At 38.1% G+C, this 23,567-nt stretch overlaps 1 protein-coding gene across 3 annotated transcripts in view; it reads left to right on the forward strand.

Annotated features, from left to right (window-relative positions):
* CAB39 (calcium binding protein 39) overlaps window positions 1–23,567 on the forward strand; it is a 94,709-nt gene that overhangs the window by 50,987 nt on the left and 20,155 nt on the right. For all 3 annotated transcript variants that reach the window (XM_063101588.1, XM_063101591.1, XM_063101590.1), the window contains exons 3-4: window positions 17,637–17,801; window positions 19,944–20,062. In XM_063101588.1, coding sequence (XP_062957658.1) covers window positions 17,637–17,801; window positions 19,944–20,062 — 284 coding nt within the window. The remainder of the gene's footprint in view (window positions 1–17,636; window positions 17,802–19,943; window positions 20,063–23,567) is intronic.

Here is a 23,567-nt window from a genome sequence, read left to right on the forward strand (position 1 = left end):
CTGATAAATTGGAATTTATCAAAATTAAAACCTTCTGTTCTTCAAAAGACACCATTTAAAAAATGAAAAGACAAGCCATAGACTGGAAGAAAATCTTTGCAAAGCATATTCCTGATAAAAGATTGCATCCAGAATATATAAAGAACTCTTAAAACTTAACAATAAGAAAACAAAGAACCCATTAAAAATTGGGCAAGAAATTTGAATATACACTTCACCAAAGAATATATACAGATGGCAGATCTGTATATGTTCTATGAAAGCAGTTGAAAAGATGTTAATCATTATCATTAGAGAATTACAAAATAAAACCATAATGAGATACTACTCCATAGCTGTTAGAATGGCTAAAATTGAAAATAGTGACTATACCAAATGTTAGCAAGGATGCTGAGCAAGTGAACTGCTGGTAGGAATGAATATAAGGTGGTACAGCTGTTTTGGAAAACATTTTGTCGGTTTCTTATAAAGCTAAACTTAAACCAACCATGTGATCTAACCATTCCACTCCCAAGTATTTACCCAAGAGGACAAGAAATATATTGTTCACACAGACTTGCATGTAAATGTTCATAATAACTTTGTTTGTAATAGCCCAAAGCAGGAAATAGCCCAGGTGCATGGATAAACCAATTGTCTTACATCCATGTAATGGAATACTACTCAGCAATAAAAAAGAATGAACTATTGCCATATATAACATGGACAAATCTCAAAATAATTATGTTGAGTGAAAAAAGCCAGACTGTAAAGAGTACATAATGTGTGATTCTGTTTATACAAAACTCTAGAAAACAAAACTAATCCATACCTACAGAAAGCAAATCAGTGGTTGCTTTGCGTTTGGTGGGGACATGTGGGGGTAGGGTGCGAGAGGTAGAGGGAAGGGACTGCAAAGGGGCATAAGGAACTTTTGGGTGGTAATGGATATGTTCACTATCTTAATGGCTTCATGGGTATGTACATAATTCAAAACTTAACAAATTGTACACTTTAAATATGGGTAGTTTGTGTGTCAATTATAACTCAATAAGAAAAGACTGTCAATCTTCCAACTGGGACAGATGTGACTTAGAAACCACATATATGTGCCCTAAGAATAGATAATGTAATATAGCATCCAGAAAGGCTATTGGAAGGCTAAGTTCCAATAACAGAAATATACTATTTAAAGTCAAAACAATAATCTGTTCTGTGTGGGCAAGTCTACATGTGAGGTTGTGGAGAAACTGGAGTGTTAAAAGAGGAGTGGCCAAGTTGGCATAGAAATCCAAAACTCTGGCATGAGGAACAGTTGAATGAATTAGAGATGTGAGGTGTGGCATAGAAAGAATAAGATTTGAGCACAATAACTTTGAAGGATGGGGGGAATCACTATAGCTTTTAGTAAAATTTTTTAGGAGACCATCTGATGTGAGGAAAGGGTTAGACCTGTTTCAGATGGTGGCAGGAGATAGAATTCAGACCTGTGGAAGTAAGACAGAGTCCAATTTTGTCTTGATACTAGGAAAAATAATAGGTGGAAGTTGGCTTCTTTGGGAGATAGCAAGTTTCTCTGGAGATGTATTGGTATGGGCTAGGTGACCACTTAGTTTAAGTGTTGTAGGAGGAATTCAAGATTTGCACTGTTAGGCCGGCCCGTGGCTCACTCGGTAGAGTGCGGTGCTGATAACACCAAGGCCACGGGTTCGGATCCTATATAGGGATGGCCGGTTTGCTCACTGGCTGAGCGTGGTGCTGACAACACCAAGCCAAGGGTTGAGATCCCCTTACCGGTCATCTTTTTAAAAAAAAAAAAAAAAAAAAGATTTGCACTGTTGACACATCCTTACATTGATACACCACCATACTTTGCAAGGTGCTTTTGAAGAGAAGCCTCCATCTTATGTTGAGGTAGAATAGTTTGCTGTTGTTATTTTCATGATCCAGATGAAGAAAGCTGTTGTTTCCTAGGTAACCCATTTTATTAGAGTTGGAGATGGAATTCACACCTACCTCTGCCAAACCCACGGTGAAATTATGTCTGTTTCTACTTTATTCATCATATCCACCGGTATTTTCCCATTCATTTCTTGTGATCTCTTAGACAAAATGATAAATACAATGTTTGAGTGTTTATTCCTTTATTTGTAATGTGTTGGTATTTTAACTTGTTTTATATGGTACACACTTGACATTTTTAAGAATTATGTATGGTACACATAGATTAGCCCCTTAGGAACTATGCCACAACTTTTTAAAGAATTCGTACAAAACTAATTTTTTTACACCTTTAAAAAAAATGGTTTATCTTACCATCCTTATTTTTAGGTAACTGGGGGACAGGAGTGGGACAGGACTTATTCTTTCACTGTTAACAGTCAAATAGATGTGGTGTGTGTAATGACTTTTTACACACTCTTTGCCTGCTGCATGCTATATAAAGAAGGTATGCTGCCTTGCTCATTGTATACTTGTTTCCTTTCATCACCATGAGTGCATGTGTACACAGGGTTGAATAGCTATATTCACTTATTGCATGCGAGGAGTAAGTTTGCTGGCATGTTTAAGATGGGGGAAGGGAGTAGCTTTTTCAGAGCATGGCCATTTAATAGTGACTCATGGTTACTAAACTTGTTGAGAGTAATCTTTGACACCAGAGGGTTATTAATAGGTTTTTCTTAGTCCATGCTCTTTCAGTTTAGAATACTCAGACATTTTCTTTAGTAAAGAGGTGGGGGGGGGGGGCATTTATCACAGGAATTAATGTAATAATAGAAATGTTTTCATTATCAAATATTTAGTACCAGCAGTATTTGTCAGTTTACTTTTAGATTTTATTGCACATCTTTGTCTTTTGAGAACTTTATTTCTTCAGCAAGGTCATTAATCCCTTTTTGAGAATGAATTGATATTTAAGGCAGCAAATAGAGATTGGTATATATTTAGAGGACTCTTGTTTAAAATAATTCTTTTGCTAAAGGGTGGCTGTAAAGAAACTCAAAAAAAGAAAAATGTAAAACAGAATAATAAATGACTTAAGCCTCCCCACCCCCTGTAAATCTGAGTTCTTTGAGGCATTTCTCAATAATGACTAGATATATGTAAATTATAATAAATTTGATTATGTAAACTAATGGTGAAAACTTAGTCATTTCTAAATTGTTTCTAAAAAAGATGACTTTATGAACAATGATTTCCATTGGAGTTACATTTTCCCTATGCCAAATTTCATGTGCATAGTCACTGGCAGGGCAGAATTGCTGTCATCTACTGTCATTACCTCTGTTGTCTTCTCTTGAGAAGATTCCGAACTTGGTGAATCCACAGACATTTTAGTGCTCTTTGTGTGGGCAGATAGGCATATGGATCAAATCTGTTCCTATTCTTGAGGAGTTTATAATCTAGTAGAGGAAACAGGCATGTAAACAATATAATATAGAGAAACTTGAGGGAACCAAGAGGACAAAGCAGTTACTACCTCTGTCAGAGACAGGTACAGAGATGGCTTAGGCTTGAAGTGACATTTGAGCTAGTTTTCAAGGTGTTTGGCAGGCAAAGAGAAAGGGAACAGAATGTGAAATAGCCTAAACTATGTCATGTTCAAAAACTAGTGACAAGTTCATTGTGGCTTTATAAATGTGGGGCTAGAGGGGTACGGTGGGAGGTAAGGCTAGAGATGTGAGCTCTGGCAGATCGCAGGGGCCTTGTGGACAGTCTCAGGATATATGTATTGAGGGAACTAAAGAAGTCCGTTGTTGTTGTTGTTGTTTTGCTTTGTTTTAAATATTTATTTTGAAATTATTAATACACATGAAGTTACAAAAATGAGTTCAGGGAGATCATCTCCCTTACCTTTCACCTACTTTCGCCCCAGTGGTAACATGTCACATAGCTATATAAGTATTAAAACCAGAAGATTGTCATTGGTACAATCCATGGGCCTTATTGAGATTTCACCAGTTTTACAATTTGGGTGTGTGTATAGCTCTATGCAGTTTTATCACATGTGCAGCCATGTGATTATTAAGAATGTTATATACATAGAATTATACAGTATGTGACCTTTTGAGATTGGCTTATTTTCCACTCAGCATAATTGCTAGGAGATCCATGCTATTAGTGTGAGTATCAACAGTTCATTGCTTTTGATTGCTGTGTAGTATTCTGCAGGATGGATGTAACACTGTGTGTTTAACCGTTGACTTGCTGAAGGACATCTGGGCTGTTCCCAGTTTGGGGCTATTATAAATAAAGCTGCTATGAATATTTCCATACAGGTTTTTTGTGAACATATATTTTCATTCCTGTGGGATAAATGCCCAAGAGTACAATTCCTTGTCACATGGTAAATGCATATTTAGTTTTATTAAAAACTGCCAAACCTTTTTTCCAGACCTGCTATACCATCCTACATTCCCATGAGCGAGGTTTCAGAGTCAGAGAATGGTGAAAGTGAATGTGTGTTTGGGGAGATAGACATAAAGGCAGAATATGAACTTGGTAAGGGAATTCCGATGACAAGGAAAGGTTAGGGGTAAAGAGGAGAAGAAAGATATGAAGCTAGATTTCCAAAAGAGACTTTAGAGGATTTAATGGTTTTCGGTAGTCAACTCCAGATTCACATACCCTTTGCCCATCTTCTACCCACTGAATATTTTCCAGAGCATGAGTCAACAAGCTGCAGCTCAGGTTGGCCCACTACCTGGTTTTCTAAATAAAGTTATGTTGGGGGCTGGCTGGTTAGCTCACTTGGTTAGAGCGTGGTGCTACTAACACCAAGGTCAAGGGTTCAGATCCCCTATTGACTAGCCACCAAAAAAATTAAAAAATGAAATAAAATTGTGTTGGGACACAGCCATGCCCATTCATTTTCATGTGGTCTATGGCTGCTTTCCTGCTGCAGTGGCAGACCTGAATTGTTATGGCAGAAACCAAATGACTTGCAGAAAGCTTGCCACCTGCTTATCTAGAAAAACTTGATATATATTTCTGATGAGAAAGATTATAGCAGGGATTCTTATTTTGGTTAGAAATTAGGGCAGGTGGCAAAGGAATTGGTCTTTTGTGTGTATGTGTTTATGTTGATTTTAGACTTTATGTTCCACATAGTGCAAAGGGTACTCTGGAGATGGAAGTAGGTCATGGTTTCAGGTACTCTTCCTCCCTTCATCCACTTTTTTAGTACTTCTTTATCCTAACTTGTATATTGGGATTCTACATAAGATTTTTATTTCAAAAAATGTCAGCAGGCAGGAATGGAAAGTAGGTTGTCAGTGGTTAAGATGCTATGATTCCATACTGCAGCACCACTTCAAACAACATGTTCAACTCGAAATTGATTTTCTCCTCCTCAGAACTGGTCTCTCTTTCCCTGACACCTTTAAGAAATGTTGCTTTTTTGTCCCTGGCTCAAAACATTGGAGTCATTGGATTTTTTTCTTCCTTACTTCAGCATCTGTTTGCCAAAGTCCTGTTCATTTATTTAATCATTGGGGGGAATGGAGGGGCACAAATGTATGACTTCTCCCTCTTTGTCTTTTGTAAGCACTTTTTAGGGAGTATGCAAGCGTGTATATGTGTGTGAGAGATCTGTTGCCTTCATTAAGCCTGATAGTTTAAATTTATTTTTATATTTATACCCATCTATACAAAGTAATATGTTCTAATATATGCTCATTCAAAAAGTTTAGAAAATACAAAAGAGTATAAAAAAATAAAGCTCATTGTCAGTTCACTACTACATGAAATGACTACTGTTAACATGGTGGAATATTCTTATAGATTCTCATTCATATTCAAACTTTCTCCCTCCCTCTCTCTCTGGCTCAGATAAGAAAATGAGTATGGAATCATGCTATTCTATACCTGGTTTGTTTTTTGATTTTAATGTTAACATCTTTGCATGTCAGCATTAGACCTCAATTTTTTTTTTTTTTTTTTTTTTTTGTCGTTTTTTCGTGACCGGCACTCAGCCAGTGAGTGCACTGGTCATACTTATATAGGATCCGAACCCGCGGCGGGAGCGTCGCCGCGCTCCCAGCGCAGCACTCTACCGAGTGCGCCACGGGCTCGGCCCAGACCTCAATTATTTTTAAAGATTGCCATGGTCTTCCATTTTATGGGTACATCATGATTTGACCCGTTCAATGGGATAACTTTTATTTCTAATTCTTTGCTGTTGTAAACAGCACTACTTGTACTTACATCTTTGTAAGTACTTTGTCTATTTCCATAGGGTAAATTTCTAAAAGCGTAATGGGTGAGTCAGAGGAATTTCACCTTTTAAATCTTTTTGATACATTTTGCCAAATTGTCCAATAGTAAAGTTGTTCCAATTTGTTTTTCCTCCAGCAATGTGTCTAAAAGTCTTTGTTTCTGATATAAAAATTATATATTTATAATTTCAAGTTGTTTTTTATTATTATTAACTAGAATATCTTTTTTGTAAGGTGTTTAATTTTTGAATTAGCCATTTCTATACTTTAACCATTTTACTCTTGCTATGTTTGTCTTTAAGTGTACTTTATATAATAAAGCTAGTCTTAACTGGTAACTATTAAAAGCTGGGAATAAGGAGGAGGGCATCCCCAGGCTTGCATCCTACCAGATAAAACCCTGTTCCTTCTTCATCTGCGAGTAGCCACCTTGTCACCTTTCATCTCCTAACCTCAGTGATTGGGTCCAGAGCAGGAGTAGGTGGTGACAGCTATGAGTACTTTGTGGACATGGTCTGGAAGCACTATGGGTAAGTGAACTAACTATCTTCTCAGATCTTCTAAAATTGTATTTTTGCATTCCTTTAGTGATGGTAAAATAGTACAGTGATGTGTACTGTGGGAGTATTGTACTTAAGGAAAGAGATTTAATACAAAAGCTTCTGAGTTTTTGGAGGTCTTGAAATAGGCCATTTGTACCAATGTTTGACTTGATAATTGCTTATTTTCACACCTCGTTTTATTTTTTAATGGGAAGGTCTCACAGCTTTAGTGCTAGTTGGTGAGATTATTATGGACACTACCCTTGAAAACTTGAAGTAGTTACCTGTCTCCTCACCCTGGGAGAGAAAGAAGTTTAATTCTAATATTGTTATTAGTGAGGTGAGCATTAGATGTGAACTTTGGGATATTGCTTACTTCTTAAGTTGATTCTGTAATTTAAATATTTGAATTTAAAAATATTTCTTAAAGATAATTAAAAACGAAGTCATTATCGTTTGGTTGTGTGTAGGATCCAGTGAGGTGTCATATTTTAGGATTAATATGCCTGGTCCCCATGGGACTTAGGGACTGCACTTCTCAAGTCAGAGCCTTGATTCTGAGAAGCTCTGCTAAGCCCTAGACTCTTTCCTCTGTGACTGCTCTACTGAGGTGTCTCTGAATTCCTACTACATATGGCTGCTTGGTAGAGCCACACTGGACAAATCACTTCTCAAAAGCCATAAGAAAACAACCAAGAACTTAAGCAGAATCTGAACTTCTCACCACATCATTTTCCTGTCAAGTGAGTGGGCTTGTTGCGAGGGACTGTTCTCTCACACGTTTCTCTCCTTGACCATGTTTTCATAAATAGTTGGCTTCTGTTAATAAAGCATCCTGTACTTATGAAACAGTATGAGGCTAACTGACCTATAAAAGTGTAGCATCTGTGCCTTGGAACACCATGTTCAGCTGACAAAAACTTCCCAGAAAGTTCAGTCAGTTAACAAAAGCATGAAGTTATACCATGTGAAAATCACCATCTTCGACTTGGGAGTGGAATGGGGTATTTAGAAGAAGTGTAAGTAAGCCCTTTTCAAAGCCATTGAATATGTTAGGACCTGAGGGGTACATATGAGAACTTATAGCACTACAAGGCCAGTGACTGCAATAAGGTCACAGCTGCAGTAGGCATCAGAGGAGGAGAGAACCATGGGAGCAAGGGAAGGGATTGGGGCCATAGAGGCTCTGAGAGTGGGGAGTAGTTGTGTGAGCATTCAGACTTCCAGGTTAGCTTTGGCAGAGACCAAGATGTACAGGGGGAGAGAGTGAAAGATGATAGAGCAAAAAAGAATTCAAGACCTTTATTTGGAATTTGAGAAATGGAATGGATCTCATGGGTCATCTGGGCCAGCCTCCTTAGTTATCAGATGATCCAGTAAGGTCTAAGGGGTTTCCATGAGGCCACACAACTGGCAAAATTGTACAAGGGGAACGTGAGTCAAGGCTAACCACCTCCTTGTTTAGGGGCCCTTTCTCCAGCACACAGAAGGAGCCATCAGCCTTGGAACTAAAGTAGGATGCCCCTTACCTGTGAAGGTAAGAGAATGGATGAACTTGACAGATTTATAAAATGGTTGCAAAAAGAATTCCTTTCACTCAGCTTCCACAAATGTTAACATCTTACATAACTACAGTACAATGATCAAAATTAGGAAAATAGCACTAGTTAATTAGTTAATACTATCAACTAATCCACAGACCTTTTTCAAATTTCATCAGTCGTCTCACTATTCACCCGTTGTCCCTTTTGTGGACCAAGATCCAATTCAGGATCACATGTTGTATTTAGTTGTAGCATTTCCTAGTCTCCCGTAATCTGGGACAGTTATTCAGTCTTTCTTTAGCTTTTATGACCTTGACACTTTTGAAAAGTACTGGCTAGTTGCTTTGTAGACTGTCCCTTGATTTGGATTTGGTTTATGCTTCCTCACGATTCAACGTAGGCTGTGATTTTTGGCAAGAATACCTCAGAAGTGATCTTGTGCCCTTTTCAGTGCATCATATCAGGAGAAACATGATAGCAATAGTCTCTCTCATCACTGGTGGTAGTCGCTTTGATCACTTCATTAAGGTGATGTTTCTACTGTAAAATTGCTGTTTTTCCTTTTGTCATTAATAAGTATCTTGGGGGACTGGGCATCTTTTCTAAAAGTGATTCTAAGTGTGTTGCCAGGGTTGAAACAGAGGATGACAGAAATCATCAAGATGGAGTGGGGAAACTGGGAATGTTTTAACTAGAAAGTCTTAATACAGAAAGAGTGAAGCTAGATGTTCAGATCTGGAGTAGAGAATGAAAGACTGAAGCCTCTTGAGGAAAGTGGAGCAGTTTTATGTTTCTAGGAGTTACTGGTTGGAAATCAACCCAGTTTAAAGGAATGTTTCTGAACTGGATTGAAAGCAGTTGAACTGCATGAATCATTAGTGAACCTAATGTGCACAGGTTCTGTCACTTTTTCTACAATACTTAGAACTCTGAAAGCTGAAGTAGAGAACGTTTTGAGTAAAGCACATTCAAGATTGCATAGGGGAGCAAGAGGCTTTGAGCTACTAGCACAGGCAGCACTGAAACATGCAGTCTTAGCAGGACAGGTAACATGATCATTGAGGGGCCAGTGGGTTAGGCGACAGGTGATGGTTTCAGCAGTTTAAAGAGGTTACAGCATTTGGAGGAGGTATAAGTGTGAATAGCTTACTTGGGAAGTGTTAGGGAACAGACAAGGAGGTGGCAGATAAGGAGGATGTGGTCAGAGAGGCAGAGAACATATTGACATATTGCAGGCAGGCCAGAGATGGGGACCTGGGCACAGTCACTAACGTGAACACCGATGAGGGGAACCAAGTCTCATCTGAACAAGAGCAGCCAAGTTTCTGTGTTCTGTGTGTATGGCATCTTCAGTCAGTGAATACTTGCCCAATTTCCTTTTCTTGTGAAATACTTTACTATTAAAACTTTCCCAATCATCTTTTGATAATATTTGGCCATGTTTATTTCTTTTTTTTAAAAAAAAAAAAAAAACTTTTTGTTTAATCAACTTGTAATTGTCCATGTAATGGGGAACAGAAATCAAACAAATAGCTGAAATATACATATAATTAAAAGTCATCAAATGAAATAACTTAATCTCTCATTTATCAGGACTGCTAATAAATAATAAAGTTGATTAATTTTAGTTTTTCTTTTATATTATGCTGCTGATTATCCTATGTAGGTGATATCTAGCCTTGGAAATGCCCAGGTTTGGAAGTCTCTTATTCCCAATGTCCATTATGTGCTAATATTTGAGCACCTTCTATCTGTTAAATCCCATTTCAGTCTTTAGGTTTATATTGGGATTGTTTGTGGCACTGTTTTTTGGTGTGGTTGGTAGACCTCCCTACCTATGTAGACATAGACCTACATAACTGGTTATTTGTTAGAAATAAATCTTAAAAATTGAGGGCCGACCCTGTGGCTCACTTGAGAGAGTGTGGCGCTGGGAGCGCCGAGGCCGTGGGTTCGGATCCTATATAGGGATGGCCAGTGCGCTCACTGGCTGAGCGTGGTGCAGATGACACCAAGCCAAGGGTTATGATCCCCTTAGTAGTCACACACACACACACAAAAAAATTGTAATGAACATTTTGATTATATAATTTACCTCATTCTTTTTTTGCTCTTAAAAAAAATAATAAAAGTAAAATGGGATTTGTAAAACATTCCAACAAGTCTGAAATAAAGCAAAAGCAATAAAGGAAGAGCAAGTTCTTCCAGACTTTTCTCTGTGAGGTCACAGGGAGTTTGGCCGTAAATTGAGCACAAGGCAAATCACAACCAAACTTACCTTTGAAAACTCCTCAGTTGCCCGTACAGAACAATATACAGTGTGGGCATACTGTGACTCAACATTTCCAAAACAGCAAGTATTTCCTCCAGTGTTAGATCAGACTGCCCATTCTGCAGTTGAGTGCCAGATACAGTAGATGGCTTTCATTTGGCTCCGCTTGAGGAGATGTCCACACTACAAGCTGAACATGCACACTGAGACCCAAGCTCAGGGCATATATGCTCGTTAATTTAAATAGCCAGCATTACTGAATTGATCAGCCAGTCTCTTGCTCACAACTGTAACTCTTTGTTGTAACTCATTAGTTGATTCCCTTTCTTTGAACTGCATTTATTTTTTTCACATCTCAGGTGATTTGTTTCTTTGCTCATTCTTAAGGAAAGTCTATTCTTGCCCAGTATTGGATTAAGATTTTGATTCCTAATTCCTTTTCCTTTTCAGTGGCTAAAAGATTAGTTCTGTTGTGATCTTGTTTTGCTCGTTTGATGATCCAGCAGCCTGGGGAAGGTTAAGAGGTGGGAGTACAAGTTGGGTATATTTCTTTCCCACGTGTGTTGTTTTCCTGAATAAATCAGGTGAGCTATGCTCTGTTCTTTTTCTGGCCAGACTTAAGTGTTTTGCACAATCCCTGTTTGGTGTAGAAATGTCTGTTTCTGGGTTCTGGTGAGATCTCTTCCCTTAGACTTCTTGGTGAGATGTTGCAAGGTTGTCCTTTCAGTTCTCTGTTTCTGCACTACCTTTTTTAAGGAATCCTTTGACTTGTACCAAGGACATTCCGGGCATAGGAAACCACATGTGCAAGGACCCTGAAAGAAGACCATGTTGCTGGAGTATTGGTGAATTGTAGTGCAGAGTAAGGTTAAGTAGGTAGGACTAGACCTTGCAGGGTTTCACTGACCATGTTATAAAGGAATTTTCTGCATTCTAAAAACAATAGGTGAACTATTAGAGCATTTTAAGCAGAGGGAATATTTCGATTGTATTTTCTTATGAGAAGATCATTCTAGTTGTGATGTGGAGAATGGATAATAGGGGGTGTAAAGGAGATGGAAGGAAACCAGTCAATGAGCTATTTAGTAATCTAGGCAAGAGTTATGGGAATTTTGATTTGGGTGGTGATGGTAGAGGGGGAGATAAATGGATGGATTTGGGAGAGTTGGCGATGAATTAGATATTGGGGCGGGGTGAGGAAGAGGGAAGAGTTGAGAATGACTCCAGTATTTCTGACACGTATAATAGCATCAAAGTGGTATTGTTACCTGAAGTAGGCAACAAGGGAAGAATACCAGGCAGCGGGGCAAGATCAGGAGTTCTGTTTTAGATGCATTAGGTAGGTATAAGTAGAGACATTTCAGGCAGGCTACTGAATGTACCAGTAAGGCCTGGGAGAAGAGAACTGGATTAGAATAGGAATCTGTGAGGCATCTGCACTTAGGTGTTACTTAAAGCAGTGGGTGTAGATGAGATCACTTAGATATAGAGACTATAGAATGAGAAGAGGAGGGCCCAGTACCCTGCCTTGAGGAATTCCTGATATGTAAATAGCCTAGTCAAGGAGGATGAGCCAAAAAAGGAGACAGAGAACCCGAGAGATAAGGGGAAAATTAGAGTGCTGATGACTCACAGAGGACAAGGGAGGAGCAATTTTTAAAAGAGAGTATAATCAACAACTCCAAATGCTGCCGAGAGCTCAGACGTAATGAAGACATGGCATGCAGCTCATTGGTGACTAACCAAAAGCTTTAAAGTACTAGTTGTAGAAGCCACATGGGGTTGGCTGAAGAGTGAAAGTGGAAAGAGAGTTGGACTGTAGCAAATACAGGCAGATGTTTTGAGAGGCTTAATTATGGGGTAGTTGGGAGGGGGTTGTGAAGTCAAAGGACAGGATATCATTTTGATTTTGTTAAGGGAGTCTTGTTCATGTTTAAAAACTGATAGGGAGAAATCAGGTGAGAGGTAGAATCAACTGCATGAGAAGGAGGTGAAATAATAGAGTGAGTTCCTAAGGGTGTGGGGTTCAAAAAGTAGGTGAGGATTAATGTAGGTAGGAGAGTGTCATGGTCAGCCGATGAGGGAATTCCATTGGTGTTTCCTCCCACCTGTAACATAGGTGGCATCTTCTGAAAGGGAAAGGGGCTTTATACATGAGTTCAGGTTACCAGTCAACTCAGAAGTATAATAAATCACTTTCTAATTATGTCCCTGCCTCTCTCCTCCCTTTTTTTTTCAACAGCTTTATTGAGATATAATTCACATAGCATACAATTCACCCATTTAAACTGTACAATTCAGTGGTTTTTAGTTTATTTGCAGTTATGTGCAACCATAACCACAATCAATTTTAGAACATTTATCACCTCAAAAAGAAACCCCATAACCTTTAGCTATCACCTTCTTCTTTTTTATTCATCTTTTACGGTCAGAAGAGAACATAGAGTATGGTCTGTGTATTAGTCCATTTGTGTTGCTTATAACAAAATACCTGAAACTGGGTGATTTATAAAGAAAACAAAAATTATTGCTTACAGTTTCTAAGGCTGGGAAGTCCAAAGTCCATCTGGTGGTGGTGACAGTGACCCAGGGATCTCACATTGCAAGATGTTGGAAGCGGAGAGAACAAAAGGCAGACTCTCTTCTTTTAATGCCCTCAGAACCATGCCTGCGACCATCATTTTTAATCCATTCACTACTGCATGGTCCTACAATCCAGTCACCTCTTCAAGGCTCCACCTTTCAATTACCATAATAGGATTTCCCACTCTCTTAACAGTCACAGTTTCTAATACATAAAACTTGGGAGACACAAGTTAAGTTTCTAATACATAAAACTTGGAGGACACAATTCAAGCTTCAGGGAGTTTTGGGGGGACATAGTTCAATCCACTACAGTCTGAATTCAAGTTTAAAATCATACAATGATTTCAAAGAAGAGTATAAACTGATGTGTATGAAGAGTTGCTAAGAGCTTTAAAACTTTGGTCTAACCAGAGAAGCAATGGAGGCTGAGGCCTGATACTTATGCTCACTGGTGTAAAATCAACAGACAATACACTCAAAAAACTATTAGATGTCAGATTCTTCCCTGACAAAGAGAATTATCTGAAGAGTAAAGATTAATAACAGAACTGAAAAAGCAACACATGTAAATAGATTATAAGAGAATACTTACTGTTGCTGAATGAATTTTTTCCTTGCCCAGAAAAATTATATTCTTGAATACTTAAAATTTGCATAGGGGATGATGAACTGCTGTCAGAAATCTTGAGGAATTACAGAGAATAGGGTAGTAGTAGCAAACTGGAAAAGGTAAAGGTTCTGCTTAACACTGACACTGAGTAAGGTTTTATGATGGGATTATTAGGAAGATGTTTTATAAGCATTTAGAAAAGAAAGTCATAGTAGAAATCAGCATAGGCTTAGTAAAAAGATCATACCGAATTAACTTCATTTCATTTTCTTATAGTCAGGAAATCAAGGTATTTAACATAAAGCCTTTTGAATATGATTTGAATATAGGCACATATACAAGTGGTTGAGCAGCCATGCCCAAAGGTTATTATTAGATTATTACTAGAAGAGGATGATGATTCAAAGACACGATGATGGGCCACTCATGGTTCTTTCCTTTTCAGCATTTGGTCAGTGATTGAGGCAGGCCATGAGAGGCACACCTATGAGATCTTCAGATAGTGGAGGAACATTATTAAAATACTGAGGAAAAAAACCCAACACACAACCAAACCGTTGTCCTAGAATTTTATACCCAGATATAAAATATCTTTCAAAAACAAAGGTGAAATAAAGAATCTTTGACACAGAAAAGGTGAAAGATTTCATTACCAGCAGACTTCTGCTACATGAAATATTTAGGAATTCCTACTGGCAGATGGAAAATGATTCAAGTTGAAAATCTGTATATACATAAAGGAATGGAAAGCACTGGACATAATGATATCCATATGTGAGCACGATAGCTGGTATATTGAATATCCTTCAGAATCCAGAAATACTTTCAGTTTTGAATGATGGGCTGATTATGAGATTAAATAGTGAGAAGAGTTAAAGCCTTCACTGCAGTGTCATTTACCCATTTAAGAAAAACATTTGGAAAGATCTGGCTTTAACAAGCAGTGCTTGTGAAAGCCAAAGACATTTAGTTCACTCTCAACACTCTCTTAAAGGTAGCCTTTAAGGTAGCCTTGTATCTTAAAGGTAGCCTTGGGCTGCATTAACATTTGCAACAGGGAAGTAGTGGTCTGGTGTCTTCCGCATCATTCCATTCTGGATAGGGTTGGAACATTAGCTCTACCTTTTTTTTTTTTTTAAGGAGGATAATTAAATAAGCTGAGTGGAGGTTTTCTGGAGAAGATAATTAGGGAAGGCAGGCAAGCTGCCTTCATATAGAACCCTTCAGGTGGAAGAAAAGTTAGAATACTGTCTGTTCTGCAGTTCAAACCCAGGGCCAGCAGACAGTGTAGTGAGGCAATGTTTGTCTCATTATAGAATTATCTAACAAATCTCTGATTCTGAAATCTCATACTGCATTACTGGACACTGGGAATATTTAAGATGAAGCAATGTGATCATTTGGTAAGAAGGTTAGAAGGTTGTGAAGGGAGTACCATGGGACTAGATAATCCTTTAAGTACCACTAAATGCTGATGTACTGGGAATTTCCCGGAAGTGTGCTTCTGGTCACAAATGCTTCAGTTTATCTTTGTTTTTGACGTATCTTTAATATTCCACTTAAGTCTCCTTTGTTGATTTATTAATTATAACTTTTTATTGTGTGGGGGGATTTTTTGGTTTTGTTTTGTGGTTGCTTTAGGATTTATAGTATGCACCTTTAACTTATTACAGTCTGTCTTCAGGAAATATTATACTACAGTATAAGAACCTTAAACACTGTACTTCCATTACCCACCTTTGAGGTATTATTGCCATGCATTTTTGTTCTACGTACGTCAGAATCTCAGGATACGTTGTCAGTTTTGCTTTAAACAACCAATTCTTTTTTTAAAGACATTTTTTAAAATAACAGGGAAAAATCTTTTATATTTACTCACATTATTATGTCCAGTGCTTTTCACTCCTTTGTGTATATACAGATTTTCAACTTGAATCATTTTCCATCTGCCAATAGGAATTCCTAAACATTTCATGTAGCAGAAGTCTGCTGGTAATGAAATCTTTCACCTTTTCTGTGTCAAAGATTCTTTATTTCACCTTCGTTTTTGAAAGATATTTTATATCTGGGTATAAAATTCTAGGACAACGGTTTGGTTGTGTGTTGGGGTTTTTTTTCTCAGTATTTTAATAATGTTCCTCCACTATCTTTTGACTTGTGTCATTTCTGTCAAGAAGTCTGCTGTCATTCTTTGATTCTTTGTAATGTTTTTTCTCTCTGGCTGCTTTTAAGATTTTCTCTTTATCACTGAAATTTAAACAATTTGATCATTCCATGCTTTGGTAGAGTGTCCTTCGTAGTTTTTGTGCTTGGGCTTTTTCAAGTTTTTGGCTTTATGGGATGATAGTTTTTATCAAATTTGGAAAGTTTTCAGTCAGTATGTCTTCAAATATTTTGTCTGCTCTTCCCCTTCCTTTGGAGACTGCAGTTACATGTATATTAGATTGCTTAAAGTCATCCTGTAGCTCACTGATATGATCCCCCCCCACACCCTTTATGTTTCATTTTTGGATAGTTTTTATTGCTCTGTCTTCATGTTTACTAACCTTTTTCCTCTGCAGTTTCCAGTCTGCTATTAATCCCATCCAGTATAATTTGTGTCTCGGATTGTAATTTTTATTTCTAAGTATTTGATTTGGGTCTTTTTTTATGTCTTTCAGTCCTCTGCTTAACATGCTCAATTTGTCTTAGACATATTGAATATAGTTATAGTAACTAATGTCCTTGTTTATTAATTCTACCATCTGTATCATTTCTGTTTCTGTTGTTCAGTTTTTCTCCTCATTATTGGTTATATTTTCCAGTTTTGATCCTTCCCAGGCTTACTGTTAAGCTTTGTTGGGCAGGACCAGAGCAGAGTTTAGCTCTAGACTAAACTCTGCTGATGCCCTGTGAATATGAGGTTTTCCTTTTAGGCTAATGGGAACAAAAGCTATTTCCAGCGCTGTGTGAGCTCCATGGTCTGTTCCCTGGCCTTGGCTACTTTCCTCACACACATGGGCTTGTCAGTACTCAGCTGAAGATGGGAGTGCTCTGCAGATCTCTGACACATTCTTTCTGTGCAGCTCTCTCCTCTCTGGTACTCTGCCCTGCAAACTCTAGTCTCTTTGTCCTCACTAGATTCCCAGCTCTGCTCCTCAGTGCATAGAGGCCGTTCTGCCTGGCTCCCCTCCCTGTGCTGTGGCTGGCAATAAGCTAGGGCACTTGTTTCTCTTCTCCCAGGGATGACTGTTCAGTGCTGCCCGAAGTCCAGTGTTTATAAGTCATTGTTTCACATATCTTATCCTATTTGTTAGTCTTTTTCATGGGGAAAAGTAAATCTGGTCTTTATTCTCCTAGCTGGGCCAGAAGTGGAAGCTCTTTAGTGACTTTTTCTTTATTGCTGACCCCTTAGCTTTGTACTCGAAAGCTTTTTTCAGCTTCATTTTCTGCTATCCCTCCATTATTTCCTCTAAACCTTTTCTCCGGCAGACCTTGTACTTCCCCTTCTGCCTCATTCCTAGCTCATGCTGTTCCTTTCCCATTGATACTTGCTTGTCAGTCTTCATTTTCAGGGTCGGCTCAGGTGCCTCTTCTGTGATGTTTCCTTCCCACTTTTCCCTCTGTTCTGTTTCTGTCATACGTAAACATGGTTTTTGGTGCTCAAGTGCGTGTGTTGTGTACATGCTGGCCTTCCTATGGAGTGTGCATGTTGGTCCCCATATGCACACATGCACAGTGTTCAGCACCTGAAGGCAGGGATGGAGCTTGCCCATCTTTGTGCCTGTACATAGGTTTTTGGGTATATAATATAGAGAGAAGCTACTTAACAAATGTGGGTGTGTTATATGTTTGTTAAAATGAATTGTTTTTCTCCTCTTCCCCAACCCCTGCCCCCCAAATCAGGCTACAGAAGAAGTATCCAAAAATTTGGTTGCCATGAAAGAAATTCTGTATGGCACAAATGAGAAGGAGCCACAGACAGAAGCAGTGGCTCAGCTTGCTCAAGAACTATATAATAGTGGGCTCCTTGGCACTCTGGTAGCTGACTTACAGCTCATTGACTTTGAGGTAAGAAATCCAGGTCTCATTTTTCAAAAACAGTACTCTATTCATAATCCTTTTCCATATGTTCTCTCCTTTAGAACATCTTAAGATTCCTGTTGGGCTCTTGGCTCAGGAGTTACTGACCTCTGTAAGCATGCCCACGCTGCCTACCTCATTAGTCTAGCCAGGGCAGGAACCCACAGGTGTCTCAGGCTTAGGCCAGGTTTTTTTCTCTCTTTCACCGCACTGTCTTTGGAGTTTCTTAGGTATCCATTAAGCCCGTTCTTTTAGGCTGTATTTAATAAACAGCTGCTTTTTAGCACTGTAAGGATTATGTAATTCAATGATCCTTGGCTCTCAAGGAATAAACATTCTAAAGAAGACCATAGAATGTTGGACTTTTAGAGGTAGGTCTAACTCTGTCTCTTTTTTAACCTGTTGAGAATTCATTACAGCAGAGATCATATGTGTTTTGTTTGCTGCTTTTAAATTTTTTAATTAGTATAACGTTTGAATAGCAGGAGATTTTATACATAATTCTGAATTTCTGGCTTCTCTTGAAAACTTTGATTCTAGCAACATGAGGCTTGCAGTCTTACTTGGCTCCTCAGCTGGAGTAGAGCAGCAACACAGGGCTTCCACAGTTGGGTTTGCTATAAACAGCACAGCCTGCTTTCTGTCTCAGGGCCTGCTTTACCCATTTGCATCTCCTGCTCAGCCCTGGTAGACATTTCAGGTTGTTGCCCAAGCTCATAGAGCTGGATTATGTCATGTTAAATATTTAGTGAATTAAACAGTAAGAGTAATGGTCCTTGATAGCAGTCTGAATAAACTAGTCTGAGTAGCATGTACGGTAAGGAAGCACTCTGGCATGGTCATGGGCAGTCTCTTCTTTGACTCTTTGACATGAATGTGCTTCGTTTTAAGCCCCAGTGTTTATCAGCCTGAGCATTTGGATGTCTGTGCAGGTGTTCCAAGGGAGAAAATGCAGATGGATAGCCAGATTAAATTTTGGAGCCGAATGAGAGGGTGTGATTCATAGGTTATTCAAATATAATATTGATAAAAGAAAATAAATTTACTTTTGTCCTACTGTAGAGCAGATAGAACTAGGGTATTTCCATTTATATAGCTGAGTTCATGTATTTTTAATAGTGTATCAAATTCCAGCAACAACAATTTTTATTTCCTCTGCAAAGTTGGGGATGCACTAGAACATCTCATTTCTCCTTTGCTTCCAGCCTTCTCACTCACTCCCCAACTGAATTTAATAATACTTATTTGGGACTTCAGAAACATCGGTTTAAAAGAAGTGTGTGCCCTTGAGACTGGTTCTTAGGGATTGCCGTTACTGCTCCTGAGCTTGTGTGGGCCCCCGGATGATCACTCTGTGTGTGCTTTAGGTGGTGTGCTGGAAAGCTAGTGTTTCACTTAGCCTCCTAGGGGCTTGTCAGCCTTGTCACAAGTGGCCATGCTGAAACATCATTTGTTAATTTCTTGTGCAGCTTTCTGATTGTAAGGTTCACTGGATGGTGATATTGTCCATCTATTTTGTAACGTGGTGTGATAAAGTTCTGACCTCTGAACTACTGCATCATGGGATACTTAGTACCTTAATTATTCATCTATATAAAGTCTTTCCTTAGTAGACCTAGTTTAATAGGGGGATATGTCTACTTGCCATGAAAGCTCAGCTTCTTACAGAATTCTTTCATTTTTATTATATTGACAGAGTACAGTTCTCTTCCCGTCTCTGTACAAGGAGAGTGTATGTATTGTTCAAACACAAGCACCCTGTTTGAAGCTGCTTGTTTCATTTGGGTGGGATTTCAGATCCCTATAGATTATAAGCGTATGGCAAGGTTTTGCTTTTCAAATGAGTCAGCACGATTCTGAGTTAGAAATGGTTGAATTTGTATGTGGAATGTAGTGAGATTTCACTTTGTCAGCATATTGTTCATGTGAAAAATAGTACACTATTAAAACTTAGAACTTGGAATTATAGATGAAGAAATAAAATAAGAAAATGTAATGTCTGTGAATGTCTTAAAGTCAGATATTAAGTCATAACTATAAATATACAATGGCTTTGAGTTTATTTGGGAGGGTGGATGGACATTTTAATGTTTAGTCAGATAAATATTTTAATGATTGTATTCTTAATAGGGCAAAAAAGACGTGGCTCAAATATTCAACAATATTCTCAGAAGACAAATTGGTACAAGAACTCCTACTGTTGAATACATCTGCACCCAACAGAATATTTTGTTCATGTTATTGAAAGGGTATGTACAATATAATAAAATTTATATTCTTAGTTGAAAATAAAAAAGAAAAATTGCCTTGGGAAAACAGGATGGTGAATGTGGAAAGTGTTTTCTCTGCAGTTTAGTCAGCTCATTTTTCCACAGGTCTTGAATACATTTCCCTCCTTAAAATTCAACCTATTAGCTAAATTTAATTTGAAAATGGCCTACAGATGGAGGTTTAAAAGTAGGTGAATTGTGAGCCTTTAAATTCACAAATTAAACATGACTGAAAGAAAAAAAAATAGTCCTCCGTGGTCTTTTTTCTGTTCTCTAAGATTAAAAAAGTTGAATTTCATCGAATATCAGTTAAGTCATGTATTTAAAGACATCTTCAGCAGCTGTGTGGTGTGCGGATCCGAACCCTTGACCTTTATGTTCTCAACCCCATTCTCTAAGCAACTCAGCTAACCAGCCAACCCTCCTTTGGACATAATATGCACACTCTAAGACAGTAAAATAAAAGCTGCCTCATAAATGGAGCATGGATGCTATGTAACTTCACTTTGTTCAATCAACAAAGTGCATGTTTATGATGTAGTACCCTTTGCTTTTTACCTCTGTGTGTTCACTCACTAACCCACTTGATTTGGAAACTCACAGTGCATCTTCCTGGAATTACTGCTGGACTAAGCAGGCATTTATGTTTAGGTAACCTATCAGTTTAAAAAACAAGCAAAACCAAAAAAGCCTAAAAACTAAAACTAAAACAAACAAACAAAACGAAAAACAAACCCTCCTCTCCCTCATCACTGAGTCTTCCTGACTGGCAAGGGTAACCTCCTGTTGTTTCACACCAGAGTTGTTTGCCAGCTGTGGGTATAGTGTGCATCTGTTTGTCCCAGCACTGATGGTGTTCTATTAAACTGGTGGACAAGCCAGTTACTGGCATGACTGTTGGCATGAATCAGCTTGCTCTCCTACCCCTCGCTTTATAGCTTGCCTCATTCTGATTCATATCTCTGTGGTTTAACACTTCTCCCAAGTTCAAACTTGTTTAGACAAAGCATGAGTCAGTGCGCATGTTGCATGCCAGCATTCTGTTTCCTTCTTTCTATTTCTAACCATCCATGTTGCTTCTTCAGATGTTGCCATACAGAACTTTTGGCATCTAATTTTTTGTTGTTTCCATCCAAGTTTTGTGTGTAAACATGTAGTGAGTTGCCTGAAATTTTGGTGTTCTTAGAGCAGCTTCCAGATGCCTTTGTGTATTTTTAAAGCCAATGTTTCCTTTTCCATAGAAACCAATGGTTATTAAACTCTGTAAATTAGTTAATTCTGCCTGCACTTTTACTTTAGCCAGGTGTATAATGTGAACATTTTTAAATGTCGTGTAAAGAAAGACTTTTGAGATACAGTTTAAAGTTTAAAACTCTCATCTGAGCCAGCCAGAGAAGAAACCTCACCCAGGGAGGAGAAGAGCAGCATGGAGAATGCAGCTGATGCTGGGATCCACCAGAGCTGGTCCCCACCCTTGTTGTGGGAAATATATGTACAACTGGAGGGAATGATGTAACAATCTCTTTCCTATCCATAGCTTCAACAGTTGCTAATATTCTGTCATTCTTGTTTCCTCTATTCCTTGTTCCTTTAGTACTCCTCACACATAATATCACTTCATTATGCATCGCTAGTACATAATACATAACATAGTATAACATACATAACACTGTATGTACATAGCAGAGTATAACAAAGTCACAATACCATTTACAAGCCTAACATCTAATGCCCAAGTTTCACATTTCCTTGGTTTTCACAAAAATGTCATTTTACACTTGGTTTGTTTAAATCAGGTTTCAAACAAGGACCACAAACTGAATTTGGTTGATAGGACTCTTAGCTCTCTTTTAATCTATAATAGTTAATGCCTTTTTTTTTTCTTAATTTATGCAATTTATGAGGGTACTTCAAAAAGTTCACAGAAAAAGCTGTGCTATCTACCCCACGTGAATCATTGTGCTGTAAGTATATACATGTACTGAAACAACACACTATACCCCACAAAAATAAATATAAATATAAATAAAATTGGTGTGGGGAGGAAGTTCACAGAAAGATATATATTATCTTTTAATTCTGTTTTTCCACAAACTTTTTGAGGTACCCTCATATTTGTCAAAGCAACTGGGTCATTTGTTTTGTAGAAAAATTACACATTTTGGATTTGCATTCCTGTGGTATCACTTAACATGTTCCACTATCCCCTCCTTCCTTTAAATTGGCAATTAGATCTGAAGATTTGCTTAGATTCAGATTCACTTAGAGGGGGGGCAGCAATTCTTGGGCGGTGCTGAGTACTTGCTGTTGGGTAGCACTGGTTGTCCCACTTCTGGTGATGTTTAGATTGACCAGATACAGGTGTTGTCAGTCTATAATCTGTTCATTATACTTGTAAAATTCTCCATCAAGCTTTCACCTAGTGGTTTTAGTATCCACTAGGGATTATTGCCTAGATTCAAAATGGTAATTTTCTGATTCTGTTATTCCTTCTCCGTATAATTAAATGTGTTTATTTTATAAAGAAGAACCTTTCCTCATGGATGATTTAGTTATCCCAAAATATAATCTGTATAGGAAAGACAGGTATCATTTTTTCAGCATAATCAGTTGCGTCCCTGGCGACTTCCTTAGATTAGTATTGAGTTTTTGTTGTTTTAAGCATCCTTATAAGCTCAAGGTTTTGCTTTTTTAAAAAGTGTATTTGATGTTTCTCAACCCGTTCCAGTCATTACTTTCTTATGTCCAGATTGCCCTATCTTAGGCCATTGGGAGCTCCTTTAGGTTGGCTCCTTATGGCAAGACCCCATTAGTCTGATAGCTTCCTTGCTTTCTGGCACATGATGACCCACCTTGCTTTTATTGTATGGCTCCTGCCAGATCCAGAAAGAGCCATTTCTTCAAGGAGCCCTGTGAACTATGTTTTAAGATTTTTGTACTTTTGTTGATTAATTAATTTAGACTACTTACGTACAATGTGATCATCTTCTTAGGCTATAAGTACTTTGATGTTAGATATTTTGGGGGGTTATGCTGCTAATTTTAGTATGAATTTGAAATCTTATTGCTGGTGTTAGACAGCATTTGGAAGCAATAGTGGTTTTTTTGTTTTTGTTTTTACTGGCAATTTAAATGTTAATGTGCTCTCCACTCTAGTGCTAACAGGTTGTACAGCATAACTGTTTGCCTTGTACTCATTGGTTTATGATTTAATCATTTAGACAAGCTTGACAAACCCCCAACAAAACCTGCCCAACTTGTTGTACCAAACTGTCTTACCCTTGTCCTTTTAGTCTCCTGCCTATTAAAGATCAGCAAAGATGAAGTATACATCAGCCATTTAGTGAGCAGAGGTTTTAGTTAAATAAAAGCCAGTCAGCATTCAGGCTGCCGTGCTTTAACTGACACAAAGGAGTGCAGTTTTGATCTTGTTGAGGATCTGTGATAAATATATGTACAACAAAAGGGTAATACCACTAGATAA

The sequence above is a fragment of the Cynocephalus volans genome, chromosome 1 (assembly GCF_027409185.1).
Source record: "Cynocephalus volans isolate mCynVol1 chromosome 1, mCynVol1.pri, whole genome shotgun sequence".
Lineage (NCBI taxonomy): Eukaryota > Metazoa > Chordata > Mammalia > Dermoptera > Cynocephalidae > Cynocephalus > Cynocephalus volans.